This window comes from Protopterus annectens, chromosome 2.part0 (genome assembly GCF_019279795.1).
Source record: "Protopterus annectens isolate FY-2018-M chromosome 2.part0, PAN1.0, whole genome shotgun sequence".
In the NCBI taxonomy this organism is placed as follows: domain Eukaryota; kingdom Metazoa; phylum Chordata; order Ceratodontiformes; family Protopteridae; genus Protopterus; species Protopterus annectens.
The window spans coordinates 1,342,584,362-1,342,609,589 of NC_056728.1; the positions used below are offsets into that span (position 1 = coordinate 1,342,584,362).

At 42.0% G+C, this 25,228-nt stretch overlaps 1 protein-coding gene across 1 annotated transcript in view; it reads right to left on the reverse strand.

Annotated features, from left to right (window-relative positions):
• Positions 1-25,228, reverse strand: part of NPHP3 (nephrocystin 3) — a gene marked incomplete at its 5' end in the record, with an annotated part of 1,580,737 nt that overhangs the window by 250,993 nt on the left and 1,304,516 nt on the right. Inside the window, one exon of the mRNA XM_044060401.1 lies at positions 10,402-10,529. Within this exon, the coding sequence (XP_043916336.1) occupies positions 10,402-10,529 (128 nt within the window). The remainder of the gene's footprint in view (positions 1-10,401; positions 10,530-25,228) is intronic.

Genomic DNA, 25,228 nt, shown 5'->3' on the forward strand with positions numbered 1-25,228 from the left:
GGTGAAGTGATACGTACCCTATATATATATATATATATATATATATATATATATACATACATACATATATATATATATATATATATATATATATATATATATATATATATATATATATATATATATACATATACATACATACATACATATATATATATATATATATATATTGGGAAAGGGATTGTAAAGGGCAAATCAATGGCCAGAAAAAGATTAACACACAATATATTAATATATATGAGCTAACACTGCTCAAACTATGAAGAAGGCAATCTAGCGATACTAGTAATATCAAACTAAGAAAACAAACACTGGAAATGCAAATTCTTTCCAGTCACTAAGTATAGAGGCCTAAAGAAAAACTCCTGAAACAAAACTCAAACCACCAGCTATTTGTTTTTTTTTAAACTAGAGAAAACAACAAACAAGATTGAAAAAGCGATATATAACTAACTAGATAAGAAAAACTTTAATTATAGTCGATTTTAAAGAGAAACAAGCAAATAAATTTTTGTACGGAGCCAGAGTTAGTCATGACCCGATCTGTTTCAACGGCAAACAAGATCTGGGGAAGGCACTATTGCATCATGGGATAGGGATGGAGCTACGAGCTGGTTTGAGACCTCAAGCTGTAGTAAGCAGCTGAGTCAGAACAGAGGATTGATTCCAAACCCCATCAGTACAGAATGAAGACGAGCTAGAACTTCACATCAATAGATTTACCTTAGTCAAAACTGGTGACAATTTGGTCCATTAGTTTTGCTACTACAACTTCTGTCTGTGTCTTTCGGCTTTTCCCGGTTAGGGGTTGCCACAGCGGAACTCCGGTCCGCTAATGATTGGTAGTGGATTTTTACGTACCGGGTTACCAGCCCTGACGCACAACCTTCAACGAAGGCACGCCCCATTCACGTATGCCTCCACACAGAAGACACTCTAGCTGAGAATTGAACGGGACAACGTCTTGCTATGAGGCGACAACGCTACCGCAGCACCACCACCGCAGTACCTACTACTACAACTTATGTGCCGTATGTTATTTGGAGGACATGCTGAAACTGAGTAAATAAGTTGTACTGTTCTATGTAAAAGGTTAGATGGTTATAAACTACTTTTTTCCCAAATACTGTTTACAGTGGCCTGTGGATGATGACTGGCTAGTAATTTACAAGCTTGAAGTTGCACTTTCCTTTAGGAATAGAAGGATCCTGTGCACATTCCAAACAATAGGTTTATGCTCCTGTATGTAATGTGATGACTAGTTTGTAATGAGCTTGCCAGAAAGAGTGGAGAACTTGTCTTTGAACAGGCTTGATAGTGTTGCTGTTTTCTGCTAAGAAAGGGTTCTGTTTTCCATTTTTTTCACCTGTTGTATTACTCATTCCTACCCAGAAGGATCAGTGACAAGATTTACTTATAGTTGTAAGAAACAGTTCTCATGTGCAGCAGCAGCAGAAGATGCTCGAACCTCTAAGCAAGGAAGCTTCAAAGAACAATAGCCTAAATGATAGGGGAAGGAAGACAGGCTACCCAATAACAGACCAATACAGTTGTGTATACTTAACATAAATGTAGATGTTCAAGTGCATTCTCTGCTGCAGTCCTAAGTGCGTTCTCTGCTGCAGCCCTAACTTGTGGGATTTCCTGCTGTGGAAGCCCTTGGCCAGCCCGACTACCAGACAATAATTTCTCTCCTCCAGGAGCCAGCAGATGCCCTATCTGACCATCAATAAGTTTGGGTATAAAGGGAGTTGGCTGGCGCCATGACCTCAGTACTTTTCTTGCTCCTAATAGGTAGGAGCACCCCAGTGTGTCCCTGAGGCCAAGAGTCTAGGACCTTGTAATCCAGGTAAAGGAGAAAGGAAAGAGAGTCACCCTGACTGAGAAAGGGAAAGTCCCTGCCTATCCTGTAGGCCAGAGGGGAAGAAGGGGGGGGGGAGAATACAACAAAAGGAATACAATCAAAACATCAACATTTATGGTAAGAATACATAACTATACTATGTTCTTCATATTTCATTTTTGCAGTCCTAGTTTATAAGATGATTCCCAAAGCTGCAAGAAAGGGAGGATTACAGAGAAGCAAGGATGCCCTGCAAGACAGCAGCGGCAAATCCTGCTGTAGACTTGGAGAAGGTAGGAAGATGGCAATGTTTGATAAAGGTATGGACTGAAAAGCAAGCAGCTGCCTCCAAAATGCCCTTCATAGACACCCCTTTACGAAATGCATTAGAGGTAGCAGTAGACCTGGGAGAAGGTGTCCACACAGGATTTCTTTCCATGATGGCTGTAACACAAGGAGATCCATTTAGAGATGGTGTGTTTAGAAGCTGGTTTTCCCTCAAAGCTGCTGGCAAAGGCCAAAAATATTTGGTCTGATTTCCTGAGACTCTTGATTCTTTCTAAGTAGTAACACAGCTGCCTATGAACAACCAAAGAATGAAGTACCCTTTTCCTCTTCTCGTGGGGGTTGGAGAAGAAAGAAGGAAAAAGTATGGAATGATTTAAAGAAGTCGCTGTCACCACCTTAGATATAAAAGAAGGGCCAAGTCCTGAGTGAGGCTCTGTCTGGGTAGAAGACGAAGAGCTCTGCACATATGATGGCCTGAAGCTCAGACATTTTTTGACTGAGGTAATATATAGTAAGAGGAATCTCTTCCTGGTCAAAAATTTTAACTCGATGAAAGCAGCTGGTTTGAAAAGTGGAAAAGTAAGTTTCTCCAGAACAAAACTGACATGCTTGGGTGGAACAGGGGGCTTTCTGGGAGACCTAATGTGAATGAAGCCTCTCACAAACTGTTTCATGAGGAAGTGTGAGAAGAGAGGAGGCTGAGAAGGCAGGAAGGCTGAAACAGCTGAAGCATGGATTTTTATAGAGGAGTAAGAGAGACACTTGTTAAAAAGGCTGGCCAAATACGACAAAATGAAAAGAATCTTGGCTAGACAACGGTTTTGTGCTTTTTGTCTGTACCAAAGTGTGAATCTTTTACAATTGGCAGAGTAAGACTTCCTTGTGCTAGGTCTCCTGGCCTTTTTTAGAATGTCCAGGACCTGCTTGTCAAGGAGAGGTTCCTTCCATGAAATCAAGGTATCATCCATGTTGACAACTTGAACGTCTGCAGGTTGGAATTTATAATGTTGCCCTTGTCCTGTGTTAATAGGTCAATCTTCAGTGGCAGCTGCCATGGCTCTGCGCTGGTTAGGCTGATTATCAGAGGGTAACAGTACTGCCAGTCACAGGCTACTAGTATTATTCTTGGCCCCTCTTCCTTTACCTTTAGCAATACCCTAGGAAGCAGTGGTATTGGAGGGAAGACAGAGAAAAAGGCCTGCCCATGTGAAAGAGAAGGTATGTGTCTTCCAGGCTGACTTCATTTTGTCCCTGAAGTAATTATTTTTCAAGTGAGCATTTTCTTTGGTAGCAAAAAGGTCCATCAATGGCACACTCCACTTTCTGGCCATGCTGAGAAAAACTTCCAGATGCAGTTCCCACTCTTTCTTTGGTAGCAAAAAGGTCCATCAATGGCACACATCACTTTCTGGCCATGCTGAGAAAGACTCCAGATGCAGTTGCCACTCAAGGGGTCTGACAGACTTCAACTGATGTGATCTGCTAGTTGGCTGTGTACTCCTGGTAGGTACTGTGTCATGAGGTGTTACCCTGTAGAGTGTGCCAGAAGTGAGGGCACATGCCTGGGCAGAACAGGCAAATTCCTCCTTCAGGCAAGGGAGCAGCTTTACCTTGGATGTGAGAAGTTGTGAGTGTTGCGACCAGACATTCTTGAGGTACCACTGAAATTTCCTCATGTGCAGTCTGGCCAAGGGAATCATGAGGATAAAAAGAGACCATGTAACCCACGGCCCTGAGGGTACTCCCTGGCTGTGAGGTTCTCCCTGACCATGACTTTTCTGAAACACAGGGTCGGGAGGGAGACTTTGACCATGGGTAGCAAGGTCTTCCGGAGAGATGAATCCAGTAGGGTCCACAGGAGCACAATCCTGTTTGTGGGGTATGTCTGAGATTTCTGTGCATTGATAGTGAACCCCATGGAGGTTAAGAGGTTTTGCATGAAAATCAAGTCCTATTTGAGCTTTTCTTGATTTGTCGCCTGAATGAGGCAATCATCCAAACAGGGGGTAAATCTAGATGCAATTTGTCCTGCAGAAGGCTATCAGCGGGGCTAGGCATTTTATGAAGACCCTAGGAGCAGTTGACAAGCCAAAGGGTAGAAAACAGAACTGATGGTGCCTGGTACCTGTTTGGACGTGAAAGAAGCTTCTGTGTGATTCCTCTATGGGAATATGGAGGTATGCATCTTTTAGGTCTACGGTGACCATAAAAGCACTGGGTGAGATCACGGGCAAAAGTTTTTGAAGAGAAAGCATCTTGAATTTTTGAAATCTGCAAGAACTGGTTGAGTCTTGACAGGCTGTCATGTACCTTCTTTTCTGTGTACCAGTACGAGTCTGAAATAAAACCTTCTTCCTTGTAAGTGTTCTGGTACTGGTTCCACACAGAGCCCTGGGTGCTCTGTCGGGGTTACTGACTCTGATCTTTGGTTTGGTGGAATATCTGGGAAGCTGAAATGAACCAAGGATTGCTTCAGTTTGAGTTTGTAACCCTTTGTGATGATGATGTTTAACATCCACTGGTCTGTAGTAATGAGAATCTAATTTCTGTGGAATAGTGATAGCCTCCCCCCAGCTTGGGAGGGGGATGGGGAAGGGGGTAGGGAGTACCATGCCCAAGTCATGGTTGCTGCCTACTAGGGGCTTGTGGGCATGTGCCCCTGATCTAATGTGATCTGAATGCCACTGCTTGGACCATTGATGCTGTCTTTGGCTCTTTTCCCTATGGGGCTTTCTTTGTCTAGCCTTGGATTGGGATGGAAAAGACCAGTTCTAGGGTAGTTTCTGCTGAAACAAGGAGGCTGGACTGAAGTACTTAGTCTGCATGGACTTGACCTTATTTAGCCCCCTGGCTATAATATCCTGAGACTTGACCATAACGCTAAGAAGGGTGGAGGTGTAGCTATACTTTATAAAAATGGACTACAAGTTACCTCACTAGACCCCAAACTGCCTCTTTCCAGTAATGCAGAGATTCTTATATCTAAGTTTCAGCTCCAAAAATGTAAATCCATATATATATATATATATATATATATATATATATATATATATATATATATAAAATCTGTATCTACCTTCCCCCAGGCAATAATAGTAACACATTAGAAGCTATCCTCTGGTGGCTATCAACCAACTACCCACAAGAAACCATAATACTTGGCGACTTTAATATAAACTGGATTTCCTGTACATCTGAGCAGCCTTCTACTCATATCAACCTATATGGCTTTACCCAAACCATAACATCCCCTACCCGAACCAATAAGCTTAACAACAAAAAAAGCACCCTAGACTGTATTCTCACTAATACTCAACAGCAAACTTATAAAACAGGCACCCTCCCAGAAGATATAAACGACCACTCACTCACCTACTTAATCAGATACAAGACTGAATCTCCAAACTCTATAGGACTGTAAGGACCAACAAAAACTTTAACCTGGATAGCTTCCAAACTGAACTTACAGCCTGTGACGGGACACCCCTGAAACATCTCCCATTAGATGATGCAGTCAAATACTTTAATTCAAAATTCTTAGCCATTCTAGATTGCCATGCCCCTATACGTAATATTAGAACTAGAACTAAACCAGCCCCATGGCTCACCAGAACTACCAAACAACAAAATCCTTCAAAAAAAATAAACTATGGACCAACTGGCGGGCAACAAAAAGCCCTTCAGATCACCTACAGTTCAGGCAGCTAAGAAATGAAACAAAAAAAGCCATAGTGTCTGATAAATGGAACTACTACTGCCATCTTCAACAAACCCACCATAATAATCCTCAAAAATTCTGGCTAGACATAAATAACCTCCTACACCCAGGATGCTCATGCACTCCTACTCCCTCTGGCTCTAATCACAATAATCCTACCCAAATAGCCAACTCATTTAACACTTTCTTTACAGAAACCGTTCAATCCCTGGCCAACCAGCTATCTCCTAACATCACATGCTCCACCACTGCCACCAATAACTCCCTTCTATTTCATTTTCAACCAGTTCCCACATCCCTTGTCTGTAAACTTATCCAGAAACTTAAACCCACCACACTCTCTGCAGATCATCTATCTGCAGAATACCTGCAAAAATCAGCTAAAGTCATAGCCTACCCCATATCCATCCTCATTAATACAAGTATTTCTGAAAGATCCACCCCATCCATCTGGAAAGTCTCCCACATTATCACCCTGCATAAAGGTGGTACTTCCAAGGACTTTTCCAACTACAGGCCCATAGCCATATTATCCCCTGTGCAAAGGTAATGGAGAAATGCATTCACATGCAACTTTTAACCCACCTACTTGAAAAAAATCTACTAGCCAACTGTCAACATGGCTTTAGACCATTTCATAGCACCACCTCTGCTTTCTTATCCTTTTCTGACCACATTAATAGAAATCGAAATAATGACACACTATCCTTAGCCCTCTTTATTGATCTGTCAAAAGCCTTCGACATGGTCAACCACCACCTCCTCATAAACACACTCAAAAAACTGTCGTTGGATGCTCTTGCTATTCAGTGGTTCCAATCCTACTTAAATAATAGAAAACAGTCTGTACTGTGGGCAAACACCTTATCTTCCCACCTCCCAGTTGCCCTAGGGGTCCCACAAGGTTCCATATTGGGACCTTTATTCTTCTCCATCTTTACAAATGACCTCCATTCTGTAATCCCACAAGCCACCTGCATCCAATACGCAGATGACTCCACACTTATATGCTCTGCCACTTCCCCATCAGAACTTCAGTCTCTAACCCAAAAGACCTTTAGCACAGTTGAAAATTGGCTTCTGCATAGATGTCTTATCTTACACCCAAAAAAAAACAAAAATGCTATTATTCACCACCACCCATAGAACCTCCCCCCACTTAACTTTACTATAACCTCTAGTAATGGAACTATTATATCTCCTGATCCTACCACTAAACTATTCGGGGTTGTAATTGATAATAACCTCTCTTATGAGCCTCACATCAATAACACTATAAAAAAAGTTAATAAGAAATGAGGTTCCCTCTACAGGATCAAACCCTATCTAACGCCACTAGCCAGGATCACCATTGCCCGCACCCACCTTATCTCTTCTCTGCTTTATGCCTCTCTTATCTATACCAAATTATGTAAAAGTACTCTGAACAAACTGTCTACCTCTTACAACAATATTGCCAGATTTGCTGCCGGGTCCTCCTCTAGAACCCATCATTTTATCAATCTGAATCAACTAGGCTGTCTAGAATTGCCACATCTAATACTCTTCAATCAAGTAACAGTAGCCACAAGATCCTGTATCAACCAGAAAACACCCCTATTCTCACTTCCCTAGTCACCCCCTATAATAATCTCAAAACCCTAAGCTCATCTAACAAACTACTAGTACAAATATCTAAATCGAATAACTCAACTGGTGACACTCTGTTCTCTAATACAGTGGGTAAAACCTGGAACAGTCTCCTCAATCATCTAACCCCCCTATTCCCAGCTAACCTATTTAAAAGCAAACTTAAACCCTACCTTAAATCACACTGGCTATGCCCCTGTGCTAACCCAGATTAAATAACTAACCCTTCCCATAACACCTTGCTTCTTAGTGCATTATCTTATTTGGGGCATGTGCCTATGCATATATTGTTGACTTTATTAACTATAACCAGTCTACTCTTGGACCTCATGTGTAATTTTACAGTATGAGTGTGTCCATACACTTCTTCCCATGAATATTCAGTAATATTTCGTTTTGACATTTTTTTGTGTGACTTTCTAATTAATAGTGTCCTTTATACATACTAGCATTAGTAACACTAAGAACTGATGCGGTTGTTTTTTATTTTTCCCTACTCATATGTTATATCAAGACATGCAATGTGTGCCTAAACCTTGTAAAGTTCCAATGTCTTTGTAAATATCATTGCCTTTGTGTACTTTTTTTTTTTTAAACTTGTGGAGCTTTTCTCCACGGGCCTCCACTGAAAATGGACATACATCCAGTTGGACTAGCCCGGTCAACAAATGTAAAATAAAATAAAATAAATAAAAAAATAAAATCTACTATTTTCTTGATGACACCTTTAGCCTTGGGACCAAGAGAAAGTCTTTGTCTAAAGTGATGTCCAGAAGGTTGGGTTTCACATGGTCTGGGAGGGACTGCTCTCTCAGCCAGCCATGTCTATTGATGACGTAACCTGCAGCTGCAGCCTAACTGAAGCATCCACAGCCACAGTGCAGGGAGTGTTTAGCTATCTGAGAGCAGGAATTACAATGCCCATCAATTTTTGATTCATCTGATTCAGAATAGTTTCTTGGTACTTAACCACATGAAACTGGCAGGTCAAAGACCACATTGTGAGGATAGCAGATGCATAGACATTTTTTTCCCAAATCTATCTAGTGCTCTACTTTCCTTATCAGTAGGCAAGGGGGATTTGTAGGATAGCTTTTGCTCCCTTAGGGCCTGGGGTCACAATCTCAGGGCCTGCCACAGGGTTTTTAAAGAGACGTTTGTGTGAATTCAGAACCCTATAAAACCTGTCCTGCTTTCTAGGGGCAGGAGGCAGGAAGTCTGGTTTCAAACAAGAGTCCTGGAATACACTGTCTACTACCTCTACGATAAGATGTATGGCGAGAGGTTTGTGTTCAGAGAGGTTAAGAAATTCCCTAACTCTTTTCTTTGACCGGGGGTAGTCTTGAGCTTCCCACTTGAAGTGTTCCCTCAAGCTGTGTAGGGTTTCCGCAAAGAAATATCCTCAGGAGGGGAGGCAGATGCAAGAGTCTCCGAGTTTGAATCCCCAAAGGAAGCAATGGAAGTACCCTATCTGAAGGTGGAATCCTCCTGGCCAACGTCATCATTTGAGTAAAAGGAATCAGAGAGCTCTTCTGGAGGGGTCTCTTTTTCTTTTACCTGGGGAGGACTCAGGGGGACAGCATCTGGATCTAACCCAGTAGGATTACATCTTCAGCCAAAGTCACAAAATCCTGTTAGTATGCCAGGGAGTGGGAGCCGGCAGGCCTAGGCTGAGGCTGGGTGGGAGCTGCTTTCTTTTGATTAGCCTTTGGTTTTGGTCTAAGGTCAACCTCCAGCCCAGAACAGACAACTGACTCCTGTGGGAGAAAAGCTGTTGCCATGTCCTGATGAGGTGAGAAACCGTTACCAGCCTTCACACAGTTTTCAGATGCTATTGCCTATATAGTGGTCCTGGACCCAACTGATGAACTGAGTCCTTCAGCTTGAAAAAATGTTGAGCGACTAAAAGGCATATCAGACTCTGGAGAGGTCTTGATAGAGGTCTGCATGAACACCTAAGTCGCCGAAGGGGGCTGAGAAATTGCTGTGACCTTCTTCAGTGATTACCAGCCTAGGAGGACTGGTTGACAGTGAGTGAGTGTCATCTGAAACCCTAAACCTGGAGTGCTTCTCCTCATCTGTTTTCCGCCTATGGAGGTCTACTTCAGCTACACTGGCTGACACTACAGGACGCGAGAGGCCTGTGACTTATTAAGATGCCTAGCTAGAATCTTGGCCTTATGCCTAATGGTTATGTCATTAAAGCGAGCACAAAAACAATAGTTGGGGACATCATGATCCAGCCCCAAACAAGTTACACAAATGGAGTGAAAGTCCTGGTGTGCTACCGGTTTGCTATCGGGAAGACAATTATTAATTTTCCCTGACATTAGTCAAACAAGACATAAAAGGTTCTCAGTGGGGTACTTAACTTTCCAGAGTCTTCTATCTCAGGTGCGGACCGAATGACACACTGACTAGCACTCTGCTTCAGGCTCTGACAGCAAGAAAGAACTGAGGTCAGGGTACTGGCATACTCCCTTCATACATGAATGTAGCGACACTGAATAGAGCGTCCAGTGGCTCCAGGAGGTGAAAAAAATTATTCTCTGGTAGTTGGGCTGCCCAAGGGCTTCCACAGTAGGAAATCCCACAAGTTAGGACTGCAACAATGAAACATGAAGTACATCTGCATTTGCTGACACAGATTTGTAACAGTTCTTTACTGACAATCTCTCTTCTACAATTTAAATTACATTTTATCTATATTGTTTTAATACCTGCTTCCAAAAGCTCATCCTTCTAAATCATTTCTTGAAGAAGGTAAACTTTTTTTTAGTTTTTCCACGTTAACAATAAGAGATGAGATGCTCCTCTTGCAGAAAAGGTCTGCTGTTTTGCTAGTGCAAGAATATTAGTCAATGTATGCACACCAGCTCAAGTATTACAATCAAGTACCAATTATAAGCAGAAAAGCACTTACTCTAAATTGTTTTGCAAGTAGTAGAGTACCCCTAACTCATTCAGTGTTCTAGCATTTTCAGGTGAATCACTACCTAAAGTCAGTTCTTCTAGCTGTAGTACACGGCGGTGGCGAAGAGAAAATCCATACTGCAGGAAAAAGAAAACACATATGGTTATGTTAATAAAACTGTATTCACCAAATGCTCTTGAAATAGAAAACACTGAAAGTAATCCAGGTTCAACATGTGTAAGCATGAGCACAGCTGCAGCTCAGTAAAACAGTTGCATTTCACTTATTCTACACAGGAACAGGACACTAACACATGTATGTAAAGTCAATGGATAAGCAGCAGACCTAGAGAGTATTATCTTATCATTCACACCACTGGCACAAGACATTCACAAAATCCGGTTAACTACCTTCTCTACTATGATCACTCCAAAATGAAACTTCTAGTATGGCAGGGTCAACAAGGCTACAAGCTGAGAAGAAAGTTATAATTTGCAGAGTTTTTCATTAGTCTCAAATGTAAGCAAAGGTGAAACAGATAAAATAAAGACGTCTGGGACACTGTTCTTCAAATTATCTTGGATAAATAACTTGAAAAAAAAATGACAATACACTACTTTTAGTGACTGAGAATATCAATCATACTGATACAAGCTGTTAGGGTAGTGAAGTAATTGACATGAAGCCGTGAAGTTTTACAAACTGTAAATATTCTACCACACAGAATATCAATATGAAACCCATCGTAAATGTAAGCCACTGCCTAGCATATATACCTTCTTACAGAAACATGTAGATTTACTACATTTGGGAACTATACAACCATCTTCTTCCTCTTGTCATTTAATAAGTTAATGTTCTTTTTTTGAAACACTTGTTATCCTATTACTGGAAGAAAACCAGGAAATTAACATATTCCAGAATGTGTACTCAAAGTGAACAACATGGCTGCAACAATACTTGTTAAATAATGGTGATAGATTTGCACAGTGCCATTCTAGAACTGGACAAGACTGTAACTTGGGTGGTACAACTTTCTAAAGATCACTGTCCCATACTTGACATTAACTCCTGTCAGAATACTTTACATTAGAAGTCTGTATCCTTGGCAACTAATCTGCACACTTCCAGTGACAGCATACTCCATCTGTTCTGTGAAGCAGCACCCTGCTGTACATCTGACTAAATGGGGTTTAATCCCTTTGTGACAGCTGTCTTCCCTTCCTGTCATGTTGCATCATCAATTATACTGCACTAGTCATCATGAAAATCCTATAAACATTTGTCACATCTGTAAGAAAAAAAAAAAACTTGAACAACCTGACCCCTTGTGGTTGTTTTTACAATACAACATTCAATGCTCTCTATACTTCTAAAATAAACCTTTACATTCTTTTAACACGTAATATGCCTTATTGATAACTTTGGTTAATAAAACACACATACACAGACAAGCACGAATCTCACGACAGTAAGCATATGTATAAATACAAATGATCCCTGATCTTAAACTCATGAAATACTAGTAATGGCGGACTCCTGACAGAATTCACAACTAAGAAATATGTACTTGCATTCACTGACAACCTCTTTGCAGCTGCACAGTGCTAAACTTCAATGCTTAAATGTGTATCACGGCTCGCACAATGCTGGTAGTTGAAGAAACAGAGCACACAGGAAAACAGTGGAGCTGCGATACAAAGATCATCATCTTCTTTCGGCTGTTCCCGTAGGGGTCGCCACAGCAGATCACCTGTTTCCATTTCTTCCTGTCCTCTGCATCTTGCTCTGTCACACCAGCCACCTGCATGTCCTCTCTCACCACATCCATAAACCTTATCTTAGGCCTTCCTCTTTTCCTGTTACCTGGCAGCTTCATCCTTAGCATCTTTTTCCCAATATACTCAGCATCCCTCCTCAGCACATGTCCAAACCAGCGTAATCGTGCCTCTCTGACTTTGTCTCCAAACCTTCCAACCTGGGTTGACCCTCTAATATACTTATTCCTAATCCTGTCCACCCTCATCACACCCAGTGCAAATCACAAAGATAAGTGATGCAAATAAGTTACACTATCCAAATGTGCATGACTGAAATAGACATCACAAAAGTGTGCACAATACTATTCATGCTTGCACATGTAAAGAAGTGCCTCATTGCTAATACACGAACAGTGACAGACAGCCTAAGAAAGGCCAGCACAGCACATTGCCAACCCAGTTCATCATATAAATGAGGAGAAAATCGAGATAGCAAAGTAAGGTCAGGGTGAGGCAATAGCAAATAAAAAAAAAAACACACAAGGGCAACCATATGGAAATGGGGGAGGGAGGGCACTTTTTGTGTGAACTGCTCCAGTTTTTCATACATGAGGATAAAGAAAATAACTGAGGTAGGGATACCGGGAGAAGGGAAGATTGCAGCAGCCAACAAACAAATATAAAGTGCAGACAGAATATACAGGGGTGGTATTGGCAAACGTGAGGGGCAACAGTGGATGCTGCAGTCATTACACTTGGGTTATCCTGCTGGCAGTCTACCCGCAGTCGGCCTGAATTCCAAAGTCCTGGTCTGGCGTCGGCTGCTGTCGCCTCTTCACTGACGTCAATGCGACAGGGGTATAAAAGATGCAGCCAATGCCATTTTCTTCAGTTTTTCTTGCCCCAGATGTCAGGTGCCCCCAAAAGGGTAGGCTAAAAAACATTGCTAATAAAAGCATGCACTAAAATAAACAATACCTTCATCTACAAGCAAATACACCACAAAGGTTGTATAGGATAGAGAAGTACAGATAAGTCTCAGCAAAGAAAAGGGGGATGGTGGGTGGGTAACCTGGACTGCAACAGTGAATACACTCGAACATCTACATTTATGGCAGGTAGTATGTTCATCGTGTTTCACTGTTGCAGTCATTACACTTGGGTTGAATCCCAAAGCTGAGGTTGGGCGGCTGGGTCTAAATAGAATTAGGAGTGGCTATAAGGCCCTGCAAGACTGCAGTGGCAAAGCCTGCTCTGGATTTAGAGTAAAGAGGCAAGTGGTAGTGCTTAGTAAAAGTATGCACTGAAGTCCAAGTTGCAGCCTCCAAAATATCCTTGGTTGGTACACCTCTGAGGAAGGCTGCTGAGGTGGCTGCTGCCCTGGTAGAATGTGGTCTAATGCCCTTAGGCACTGATTTATCATGTTGTGAATAGCAGAAACGAATGCAGTGTCCTATCCATTTTGAAATAGTCTGCTTTGAGATAGCCTTTCCTTGTGATCCTGCAGCATATGCCACTAAAAGTTGTTCAGTCTTTTTGAAAGCTTTAGTTTTGTCCAAGTAGAAGCGTAGCTGTCTGTGTATGTCCAAAGAATGCAGAAGTTTCTCCCCTTTATTCTGCGGGTTTGGGTAAAAAGTAGGCAAATGAATGGTTTGGTTAAGAGCCACACTGGACACTACCTTAGCCATAAATGTTGGGTTTGTCCTAAGAGAAACCCTGTCCGGATGGAAGATAATAAAGGGTTCCACAGCCATTAATTCCTGTAACTCTGAGACTCTTCTTGCTGAAGTTATTGCTAGGAGCAGAGCTGTTTTCCATGATAAGAATTTTATCTCAGCTGTATTGGCTGGCTCAAAAGGAGGCAGTGTGAGTTTTTCCAAGACAAAATTGAGGCCACATGCAGGTATTGGTGCTCTCCTTGGAAGTCTTATGTTTTTGGCCCCCCTGAGGAACTGCCTAAGCAATGGATATGAAAAAATAGGCGGGTCTGTATTGTAATGAGCTGAAATGGCAGGGGCATGGATCTTAATTGATGAGAAGGATAGGCCTTTGTCCAGAATCTCAGTTAGATATTGTAAAATCTGAGGAATATTTGGAACAAGCATGTCAATTCCTTGTGCCTGGTTCCAAGCACAGAATCTCTTCCATTTTTCTGCATAAGATTTTCTGGTGCTGGGCCTCCTGGCCTCCAAAATGACATCCATAACCGCTTTAGAGAGAGGTGTATTCTGAATGGTTACAGAATCCGCCATGCAGCTAGATTTAGAGTTCTGAGTTGGCTGTGCAGGATCTGATTGTTTTGTTGGGTCAGTAAATGAGGAATTTGAGGCAATGTCCAGGCAGGGCTTTGGGACAAGCTCCTTAAGTTTGGGTACCAGTGTTGGCGTGGCCAATCTGGGGCAATCAGAATAATTTGTGGCTTCTCTTGTCTGACCTTTAGGAGTACCTTGGGGAGGAGAGGCAGTGGAGGAAAGGCATATACTGTAAAGTTGTTCCAGCTGAATGACAGAGCATCCACTTTCCATGCTTGTTTGTGATAAGTCCTTGTGCAGAATCTCTGAAGTTGGCAGTTGTGAGGGGAGGCAAAAAGATCTATGTCTGGGCGTCCCCATTTCCTTGTTATCATGCTGAAAATTTGTGGATCTAGTTTCCACTCGTGAGGGTCCATGACGTTTCTGCTTAGTTCGTCTGCCAGAGCATTTGTTTTTCCTGGCAGGAATTGTGCTTGCAGGTGTACTTGGTAAGTCAATGCTGTGTTCCACAAAATCATGGCTTGTCTGCAGAGGGGGTAGGAATGTGTTCCCCCCTGCTTGTTTATCTACTACATAACTGTGGTGTTGTCCGTCTTTATCAGCAGCTGTCCTGGATGAAGTAGGTCCTTGAAGGCTGTCACGGCATTTTGTACAGCTAGCATCTCTTTTTGATTGATGTGTAGATGCCTTTGGCTTGGGGGCCATGTGCCCTGAATACATTTTCCTGCCATGTGGGCCCCCCAGGCATAATCTGATCCATCTGTTGTTAGTGTTTGCCTGGCTGTGGGTAAAGTGAATGGCTGTCCTTGTTGTGGTGACAGGCCTGTGCCCACCATCGAAACTCCTGTTGCAGGCAGGGAATGAGTGAAATTAATGATTCCAGGCTGTGGCAATGTTGAGTCCAAACACTTTTTAGGTACCATTGTAGTTTCCTCATATGCAGTCTTGCATATGGAATTAGAAGAATGCAGGAGGCCATGTAGCCCAGAGCCTGCAGAATTTTTCTTGCAGATAACTGGGACTTTGTTGCCATGTTTTCAAAGTAAGAAGTCAGTTGCCTTTGTCTGGCATGAGATAAGCCATCTGGGCAGTTGTATTTAAGCTTGCACCTAGGAATATTATCTCTTGATAGGGTACTAGTTTTAATTTCTTTTCATTTACTGTGTACCCTAGGCAAATTAGTAATCTTTTTACAAACGCCAGATGCTTTAGTAGAATGTCTTTGGCCTCTGCTTGAATAAGGCAGTCGTCCAAGTAGGGATATATTTGAATTCCTCTTTGCCTGCAAAATGCAATTACTGGTGCCAGGCATTTTGTGAAGACCCTGGGCGCAGTAGATAAGCCAAAGGGCAGTGCAGAGAATTGGTAGTGTATTGAGCCAGCTATGAATCTGAGGTATCGTCTGCAAGATTGTCTGATTGGGACATGTAGGTATGCCTCTTTGAGGTCCAAAGTTACAAGCCAAGCCTTTTTGCCCAGCATGGGCAGAAGCTGCTGCAGAGTCAACATTTTGAATTTCAGAACGTCCAGAAAAGTATTTAGAATAGACAGGTCCAGAATCGGTCTCCATGCTTTGTCCTTTCTTGGTACTAAGAAAAGTCTCGAGTAAAATCCTTGTCCCTGCTCTTGTCGTGGCACTGGCTGAATAGCCCTCATGTCCATGAGAGATGAAACTTGGTTTTGTGCCTCCGCCCATTGATTGTGTGGCAGGTCTGGCATATCTTTTGCCTTTGGAAGGGTGTGAAAGTGGAACCTGTAGCCCTGAGAGACTATATTTAAGACTCATTTGTCCTGGGTAATCATATGCCAATTTTGTGAAAAAAGTGCTAGCTTTCCCCCTAAGCGTGCTGCCAAAAGATAAATGCTTGGCACTGGCAGAGGGAAGTCATTGGGACTGTTTCCTATATGGTTGTGTTTTGCCTTCTCCGCTTTTGGAGGTAGAAGCACCCCACTGTTTGGGCCTGTATGAGCCCTGGGGCTGTTGTCTGTCTCTAGGGCATCTGTATCTGCCTCTTTGTGGCCTGTCTGACATGGGAAAGGACCAATTTTTAGAAGGCCAGTTCCTGCTAAATCTGGGTGGCTGCACCTGTAAGAAATCCTTCACTGTCTGCATAGATTTAGCTTTATCCTCCATTTTCTTTAACACTTCTTCTGCCCTAACACCTAACAAAGTATCATGCTGTAATGGAGCATCCAATAATTTTGCTTTAACATGATCAGGCAGAGTCTGTTCCTTTAACCAAGCATGCCTTCTAATGACGGAGCCTGTTACAGCGGCCCTGCAAGACGCCTCCAGTGAATCATAACCACATTGCAAAGTATGTTTTCCCACTTGTTCAGCTGCATGCAATAAATCCTGCAATTCCTTATTCTCAGCACATTCAGAATTTGTCAACATTTTCTGTTTTAACAGACACAATAAATACTGTTGACATTTAAGCATATCAAATTGACAATTTAAAGCCCTTACAGCCAAGGTAGTAGAAGTGTAAACTTTTTTTCCCCCCAATCTGTCCAGTGCCCTAGAATCTCTATCTGAGGGGGGACAGGTTTTTTTGCAGTAGCAGCCTTGACCCCTTTGGAACCCTGTAAAATAGTTTCTGGGTCAGTTGCAGGGTTTTTATATAGAAATTTATGAGAATCTGGCACCCTGTAGTATCTGTCTGGCTTAACAGGTGCAGGAAGTAAAGAGTCGGAAGACAGGCCGGATTCTGAAAACACATCATCTACAATGTCTAGAACAGGAGGAATAGCAAGAGGTCTGTGCTGAGGTAGTAAAAGAAAGTCTCTGAGCCTTTTCTTAGAATCCGAATAATCTTGGCTCCCTCATGGTATGCAAGGTTTCCCCAAATGAGTAATCCTCAGGAGGAGAAGCTGAAGGAATAAATTCTTCAGCATCAGAATCCTGATAGGGAGGAATAGAGTATCCCTGTTCTGAAGAGGAGTCAGAGGAAATGGAAACCTCATCAGAGGAATCATATTCAGTGTCTTGCCTCGGCCTCTTATCAGGAGGGGGATGGGAACCCCTCATCAAAGTAATTAGGTCTTCTGCAATTTTGAGCATCTGTTTCTTAGGCATGGAAGTCTGTCCTGGAGAATGCTGTACTTGTTTCTTTGTCTTTGATGCTGAAGTTGGATTGATATAAAGCTGTGTAGGTATGAAAACACCCTCAGAAGCTGATGCCTACTCAGCGGCTCCGGACCCATCTGAGGGATTAGTTTTCGAAGGCCCAATACCTTTAGTATCCAGAGGCCTAGCTGTCTCCATGTGGGAGTCGGAGGCAGCCTGTGGCTCTGAGGTAGCGGGTGTCAGGGGCTGCGAAAGCGCCTCACTGAGAACCGGCGAACCGGCGACTGGCCTAGAAGAGGCTTCATCGTCGGTTTTGGACCTCGGATGCCTGTCCTTTTCTTTTTCCTTGCGCTTTTTATGAACTCCGGTCATCAGTTGATCCGACAGCATCATGTAGTTAAACCTTCGGCCAAAGTAATGAAAAGCAAAATCGTACCGACGCTTAATAGTGCGTTGGTTAAATCTAGCACAAAACTGACAACTAGCAACGTCATGGTCAGGGCCTAGGCAAGGAATACAATAAGAGTGAAAATCCTTATGAGGTATTTGCTTCCCACAAGAAATACAATTGTTAACTTTTTCTGACATCGGTCTGGAGCAAGAAAAAAGTTTCCCCAACGGGGTACTAGACTTCGGATCTGAAATTCAATTTCGAAAATCTCAGGAGTCGGCCGACCAGCACTTGCGAACTGCTTTTGCTTCGGGCACCGAGCGGCAAGAAAGACTGAAGAAAATGGTGTCAGCTGCATCTTTTATACCCCTGTCACATTGACATCAGGGAAGAAGCGACAGCAATTGACGCCGGACCAGGACTTTGGAATTCAGGCCGACTGCGGGTAGCCTGCCAGCAGGATAACCCAAGTGTAATGACTGCAACAGTGAAACACGATGAACATCTAGAAGTCTCTCCAAAACTGATGAAAAGACGAAAACTGGTCAGGGAGTCTGCCAAGAGACCTACAGCAACACTGAAGGAGCTGCAGGAAATTCTGGCAAGTACTGGTTGTGTACTAAATGTGAATCTCCCATATTTCTCCATGTCTGCACTATGGGGTAGGGTTGCAAGACGGAAGCCTTTTCTTACACAGAAAAACATCCAGGCCTGGCTAAAATTTGCAAGACAATACATCAAGCCTCCCAAAAGCACGTGGGAAAATGTGTTATGGTCTGATACCAAGGTTGAACTTTTTGGCCAAAATTCCAAAAGGTAAGTTTGGTGCAAAAACAACAGTTTGCATCACCAAAAGAATACCACCCCCACAGTGAAGCATGGTGGTGGCAGTATCATGCTTTGGGGTTCCTTTTCATCAGCTGGAACTGGGGCTGTAGTCAAGGTGGAAGGAATTATGAACAGTTCCAAATACCACTCACTTTTGGCCCAAAACCTTCAGGCATCTGCTAGAAAGTTGAAGATAAAGAAGAATTTCACCTTTCAACATGACAATGACCTCACGTATACAACCAAATCTACAAAAGAATGGCTTCACCAGAAGAAAATTAAAGTTTTGGAATGGCCCAGCCAGAGTCCAGACCTAAATCCAATAGAAAATCTGTGGAGTGACCTGAAGAGGGCTATGCACAAGATATGCCCTCCCAATCTGACAGATTTGGAGCACTTTTGCAAGCAAGAGTGGGCAAATATTGCCAAGTCAAGATGTGCCATGCTGATAGACTCCTACCCAAGAAGACTGAATGGTGTAATTAAATCAAAAGGTGCTTCAACAAACTATTAGTTTAAGGGTGTGCACACTTATGCAACCAGCTTATTGTACGTTTTTTATCTTTTATATTTTTTCCCCTAACAGATTTGTTTTTCAATTGAATTGTACAGGTTATATGTCACATTAATGGTGGGAAAAGTTTTGAAATTTATTGTGGTCTTATTTTTTATATCACCAAAACCTGGCATTTTAACAGGGGTGTGTACACTTTATATCCACTGTATATATGTATCACACACATACACACGTTACATATATTATGAAGGCTATACAGTCCAGCGATGCACATGATAAATGTACCCTGCTACTGAGAGCGGTGCTCTTTGTTTATGAGATACTCTTCCATGTTCTCCCTACAATCCTCAGCCACTGTAAGACAAAACAGGATGATCTTTGGGCAGTATTGCATCCAGAAAAGTCAAGACACATAAAAAGGGGTAAAAACTATGCTTAGAGACTCTAGGTATCTCTCGCTGACCTCAGGTTCTCAATGGCCAAGCAGGTTGGGGTGATGCCACCAAGGGTTGCTACATAGATGTCTATAGTGCTCACCAGAGTATGTGATGGTAGTGGAATCACTTAAAGTCCACAGCAAGCTCATGCCAGTCATTACTCTTTAACAAAAGGCTCATCATAATGGCACAAAAGGCACCCCTGGAAGTTTCTATGGAGAAAGAAAAAAATCTCTCTCTCTCTCTCTCAGGGGTTACACACAGAAAGAAGCCTTGCTGTTCCTTCTGCTTGAAGCAGCCACAGTCGCTCAAACAGGTCCACTTGAAGAGCAGAATGATACCCTCATGTGTAAGGATGCACATTCGAATGTCACATGACACAGATCACAACACAGCATGGTGGTCTGAGGCACTGCCATGACTCCAGGTCTGTCCTTGACCTTGATGCAACAGTGCAGGTCAAGAATAAAAGCACTGAGAGCTTCTATGCACATCATTACAGAGATGGTGAGTATACTGCATAGCCTGTGGGACGACATTCAACACCATCATGGCTGCACAGTGACATCCAGCGCTTGCACCATAACAGGGAGCAAACTGCACTGCTCTGGCCACTGCTGGCTAACATGGCATTCACTGGCACTTTCATGCTGTAGAAGGCAAAAGCTCCCCTGATGAGTCCCTGCTCCTTCTGATGTCTCAGGCAATTGAAGGGTCCAGATGTAAGGTGACCAGTCAAAGGCCATGCATATCCAGTGAACAGAGATCATTACAGAGACAGCTTCACTATCATCTTTGACTATACCTCTCCATGGTGGTCTGTCAAACATAGTTACTGCTGGCTCTTTGAATACATCACTAAGTCACACATCCTCACTCTCACAGTTCTACACCATCACTGTCTCCTGTCGGTATAAACTGAATAGCATGCCTCCATATGGCCATCATACTGGTTGTGGATGTAGTACTTCTGACTACTAACATGAAAGACTTCATTATGGTGTGCACACGTTACTGCAGTTCTATACCATTCTTGCCAGCTACCTCTTTAACCCTGAGACTGCAGGCCACTGCAGTACACACTGTCAACGTTCATGACAACACAGACACACCCCCTGCCTAAGGACGATGTAATCCCAGACTTCCTACAAGCTACTACCAGACTGTATGGCTACCACAACCACCTCACATGACCCTGGCTCATATGCTAGCTTTGCTGTCAGCTGTCACTGTGTTCCCCACACAACTGTGCAAATGAAGGTGACTGTGCTATGCCCACCACCTAATGTCACTGGGTATAGTAATGTCTGATGCACAGCATGGCCAGTCCATGTAATATACTATACAGCCTGATTTGGATAGTGCATGCATCATTTTACTCCCTATTTTTATCATGGTCCATACTTGTGGGCCAGATGCTAGGTCCTTCCAAGTGGCAGGCTGTATCGCACCCACTTCACATGAGGTCCTGCTGCTGTCTTTACCTTCTCTGACTGGCTGCTCTACTCCTCATCGACTGTTCCAATAAGTATTGCTGGCCCTGCTGGGAAGGTTCCCTGCTGCTAAAGTTGATTTGACACAAATGTATTATGCAATATGGAGGACACTCCAAATATCTCACTGCTGCAGGTCTCAAATGAAAATTGCATTACCCCACTGATGTGTCTAGGCAGTGGAAGCATTCCTTAAGTAGGCCAAACACTAGCAACACAATGTTGTCTGTCTCCATATGTGCCTTACTGTATGCCATCTCTGCCATGGTCAGGGGGCTGCAGATGGGAGGGTCATCATCCATGGTTCTAACGGGTCTATATTGGAACATCGAATGTTTAACAGTTGGAATCACTAAAGGTCGACCCTTAGTGATCGAACTGTTAAAACATCGAACGTTCCAAAAAAAAAAAATTAAAACAAACAAAAAAAAAACTAAATGGTGTAGGCAGGGAGGCAAGCCCCCCTGCACCCCCCATTACTTAAATATACCAACTCCGCGTTCGCACTACATTGAAGTAAATGGAAATCTCCCCTTATGGAGATTTCCATTTACTTCTTCGACATTCTGCAGTTTCGCTACTCTCGTGCCAACACTGTCAGATTTTACATTGTTGGCTTTCGAGAATTCAATATAGACCCGGTTCTAACATATCTCCAGCATCCTCTGCAGCACACAAAAATACCACTATTATATATGGCGTGCTACCTGATTACATGGTACTGTACATCTCTGTACCCATCTACATGTACACCTCATCAACTAGATAATTCTACTGAAAGTCACCCCACATAAAATGTTGCTACAGGATGGATGTGTGCCAGATGTGGGAAGCATGGAAACTGCCTGGGCATCACATAGACAACACTACAGATACCACCTGGCAGCTGAGGGACTGAAGTGTTTACAGTAGAGGTACCTGACACCCTGTGAAATGGATGGGACCTAGACAGCAATGTGAGTGCAATCTATGGTTCCTAGAAACTCAGGGAAATGGGCAGTGTTGTAGAATGCCTGCAAAGTGGCAGTTCTCTGCTCTGCAGGTCTTGGGAACATTATGTGCTCCTCCACATAGTGCAGCATTATGCCAAGAAAGTGGTAGGAGATCCATGAGGATGATACCTTCAAAATTCATAGCATTTCCCCTGTAGATCACTCAAAGGCCTCTGCAGCTGGGAAGGCTAAAGCTCCATACATCTCTCTTGATTTTGCAAGTGGCTGACAAAATTTGATAAGCTACCATATCTAATATCCCTATCCTCATGGAACCAGTCCACAATATGCGGGTAAGCCAAATGGTTGTATGTTAGGGAGCTGCAGACAGTGTCTATATATGCTTAAGGGCCACAGTGCACCATTTTTAAAGCTGTCTCTGACAGCAGTTTTGAAAATGTGCTGCTCTGCTACAGCTGATGGTATAAACTACATTATAGTATCCTGGAGAGCAGCAATTCCTAGCGTTCAGAACAGATGATTGCTATGGTACTGTGCTCCTACTGTATATGTTTCTGAATCACTCCACTATCTTTGATAGTGACATTTGCATATTTCCTGCCCATACAAATCTCTGGAGCCTCATTTTCAAACCAACATAGATTTAATTATAAACCAATAATACTAATTCAACAAAAAAATCAACATAGAGTCATTTGTGCTATCTGAATAAAGTACTATTTTCCAAATAACACAACCACAGTGTCTCTCTCTGAATCACCCTTTTGCAGCACAGCAGTCCTCTTCATGCTGTTTTGTGAAATGCACTGTTCTGCCTGTGAATACAAACACAATTTAAAAAGACGATAGCTGATTGGGACCCCTTCCCCATTTAACACTACCTTTGTAAGCATGGCAGGAAGGAAAAAACAAATACAAGAAAAATATTAAGAACACAACGTAAAATGCCTGTATGCCCATAACTGAACTCTTCATGGACATGACCTACAATATGGATCATTTACAATTAACAGCAGTCTAATATCATGAGACAACATACTTGGCTGCCTACAATTCACATAAAATTCAGTTAACTAATTTTCATATCTGGGAGAGCCCGATTTTCAGGTAAACTAGTAAGATGGCTGCTGACAAGGCTTTCTTAATTATATATTGAACCTTCCAACTACTATCTCCCACACAAGGTAATCTACCTAGTAAATCCAATTCTACATCGAACTCAAAAGTAATAAACATCCAAATCCAAAAAGGGATCCATATTTTGTGTGTCTACTGAAAAACTACTCTAGTTGAAGGTAAAATTACAACACACAGACAAAGTCAGTTGTATACGAACTACATTTGGGGTGTAATTTCCAGGATGCAGACAATTTAGAAAGTAAGGTGTGAATTAGCCATTTTACAAGATCTTGAGCCTAAATAAGATCTAGTAGCTGAAGAAGTATCCCACCCATATTCTAAAACACTGTAGTCGACAATTAATAACACTAAAAAGATACTTGGATAGCTACACAAATTTATTAGTTCTTGTAATACACATGTGGGTTTGCCTGTACGGAGAATAAACAACTCCAGAACACTGATTGTGGTCCAACCTCCATGAAGGCTACATAAGTAAATTCCATAAAATTAAGTGTGTACCATATGGCATTCAATTAGAGTAACTAGCTCATTAGCAAATATTATCTATACAGATGTACACAAATACTGAACTACTAAAGAATGATCCCACCAGATTGAAATCCAAAAGAACAAAAAAAGACACGTTTTTTGCAGGTGGGCTTCCAACCTTCCCACATACCATACTAATTATATATACCAGTTCCAAAATTGCTCTACAGTGGGGAAGGGACAAATTCCCTGATCCCCATTGCCCATGGTCTTGTAAGGACTTAATACTGGCAGAAGTGATCAAATGAATTTCAATCACTTTAGCTGGCGTAAAAAAATTAACATTATGAACATTCAATAACGTGGATGTTTTCCATATTATAGAACTATATATATATGTGTGTATGTGTACATATTACATTACATCCCACTTTTAAATTAAGAAAGGGCACACACATATTCTGTGATATAGCAACCATATTATTTAAAATTAACTCCATGCTAATTTTGTCATGACCTTTTTACATCAAATACTTTTTAATCTATATAAAGCATGTTTAAAAATTAAAAAAAAAATTAATCCATAGAATAACTTAACTGTTGAAAAATCCATACATGCATCAGTCTAGTTTCTTCAGTAGTCTTCTGAATCTAGGATGTCCATGATGACTGTTTGCAATGGACACATCTGCCGTTTGTAATAACTCTTTCTGCAATACAAATTTACCTAAAAATATGACTTCAGGAGACTATCCCTGCAACTCCTGACTATCACAGTTTTCACAGTGTTTTTTTGTAACCTATTAAACAGATTGTGTGAAAAAACATACGACTTATAAACAGACTGAAAGACTGCGGAATATAAGTAATGAGGAGGAAATGATGGAGCACATATTAGAACATGGAAGTGTTGCACTGTTTTGGCATCATTTTCTGAAATAATATCCTGAATTTGAATATCCTATTATATGGGATTTATGACAACATGAAAAAAAATCGATGAGAAAATATATAGACTTTTATTCAGTCTAGTATGGTCTTTTATGGAAACTGGATGCAAAGAATTACTGTAAAATAAACTATGGGAATGCAGTCTTATTTTACACAGACAAAAGGGATGGGGGAGAATAAGAAAATGCGTTTCAATGTAGGCATTGTTGATGCAGTTTTTAATCACAATACTGTGTTTAAAATTGGTGTACATAACAAATAAGTAATGTGAATACTGTATAAAGGTTTAACTAACAAAGCTACCCCTATTCTTTTTGAGAAGTGCAATGGGAATTTTTTTTTGTTTTTAAACTTGAGCCACCACTAGCTGAGGCAAACAGGACATGACTTACAGTGTAATCTCAAGGACAAACTTCTGCACTTGTAGCCTACAGGAATAAATCCCTGATTACAGCCCAGGCAACCAAAGTTCATCTAGTGGCTCAAAAGTTTGACATCACAGGCAGGGTTGATTGGGGTATCCATCTTGCAAGGATGAAGAATGATCGCTCCTACCCAGCTCTCATTTATCAA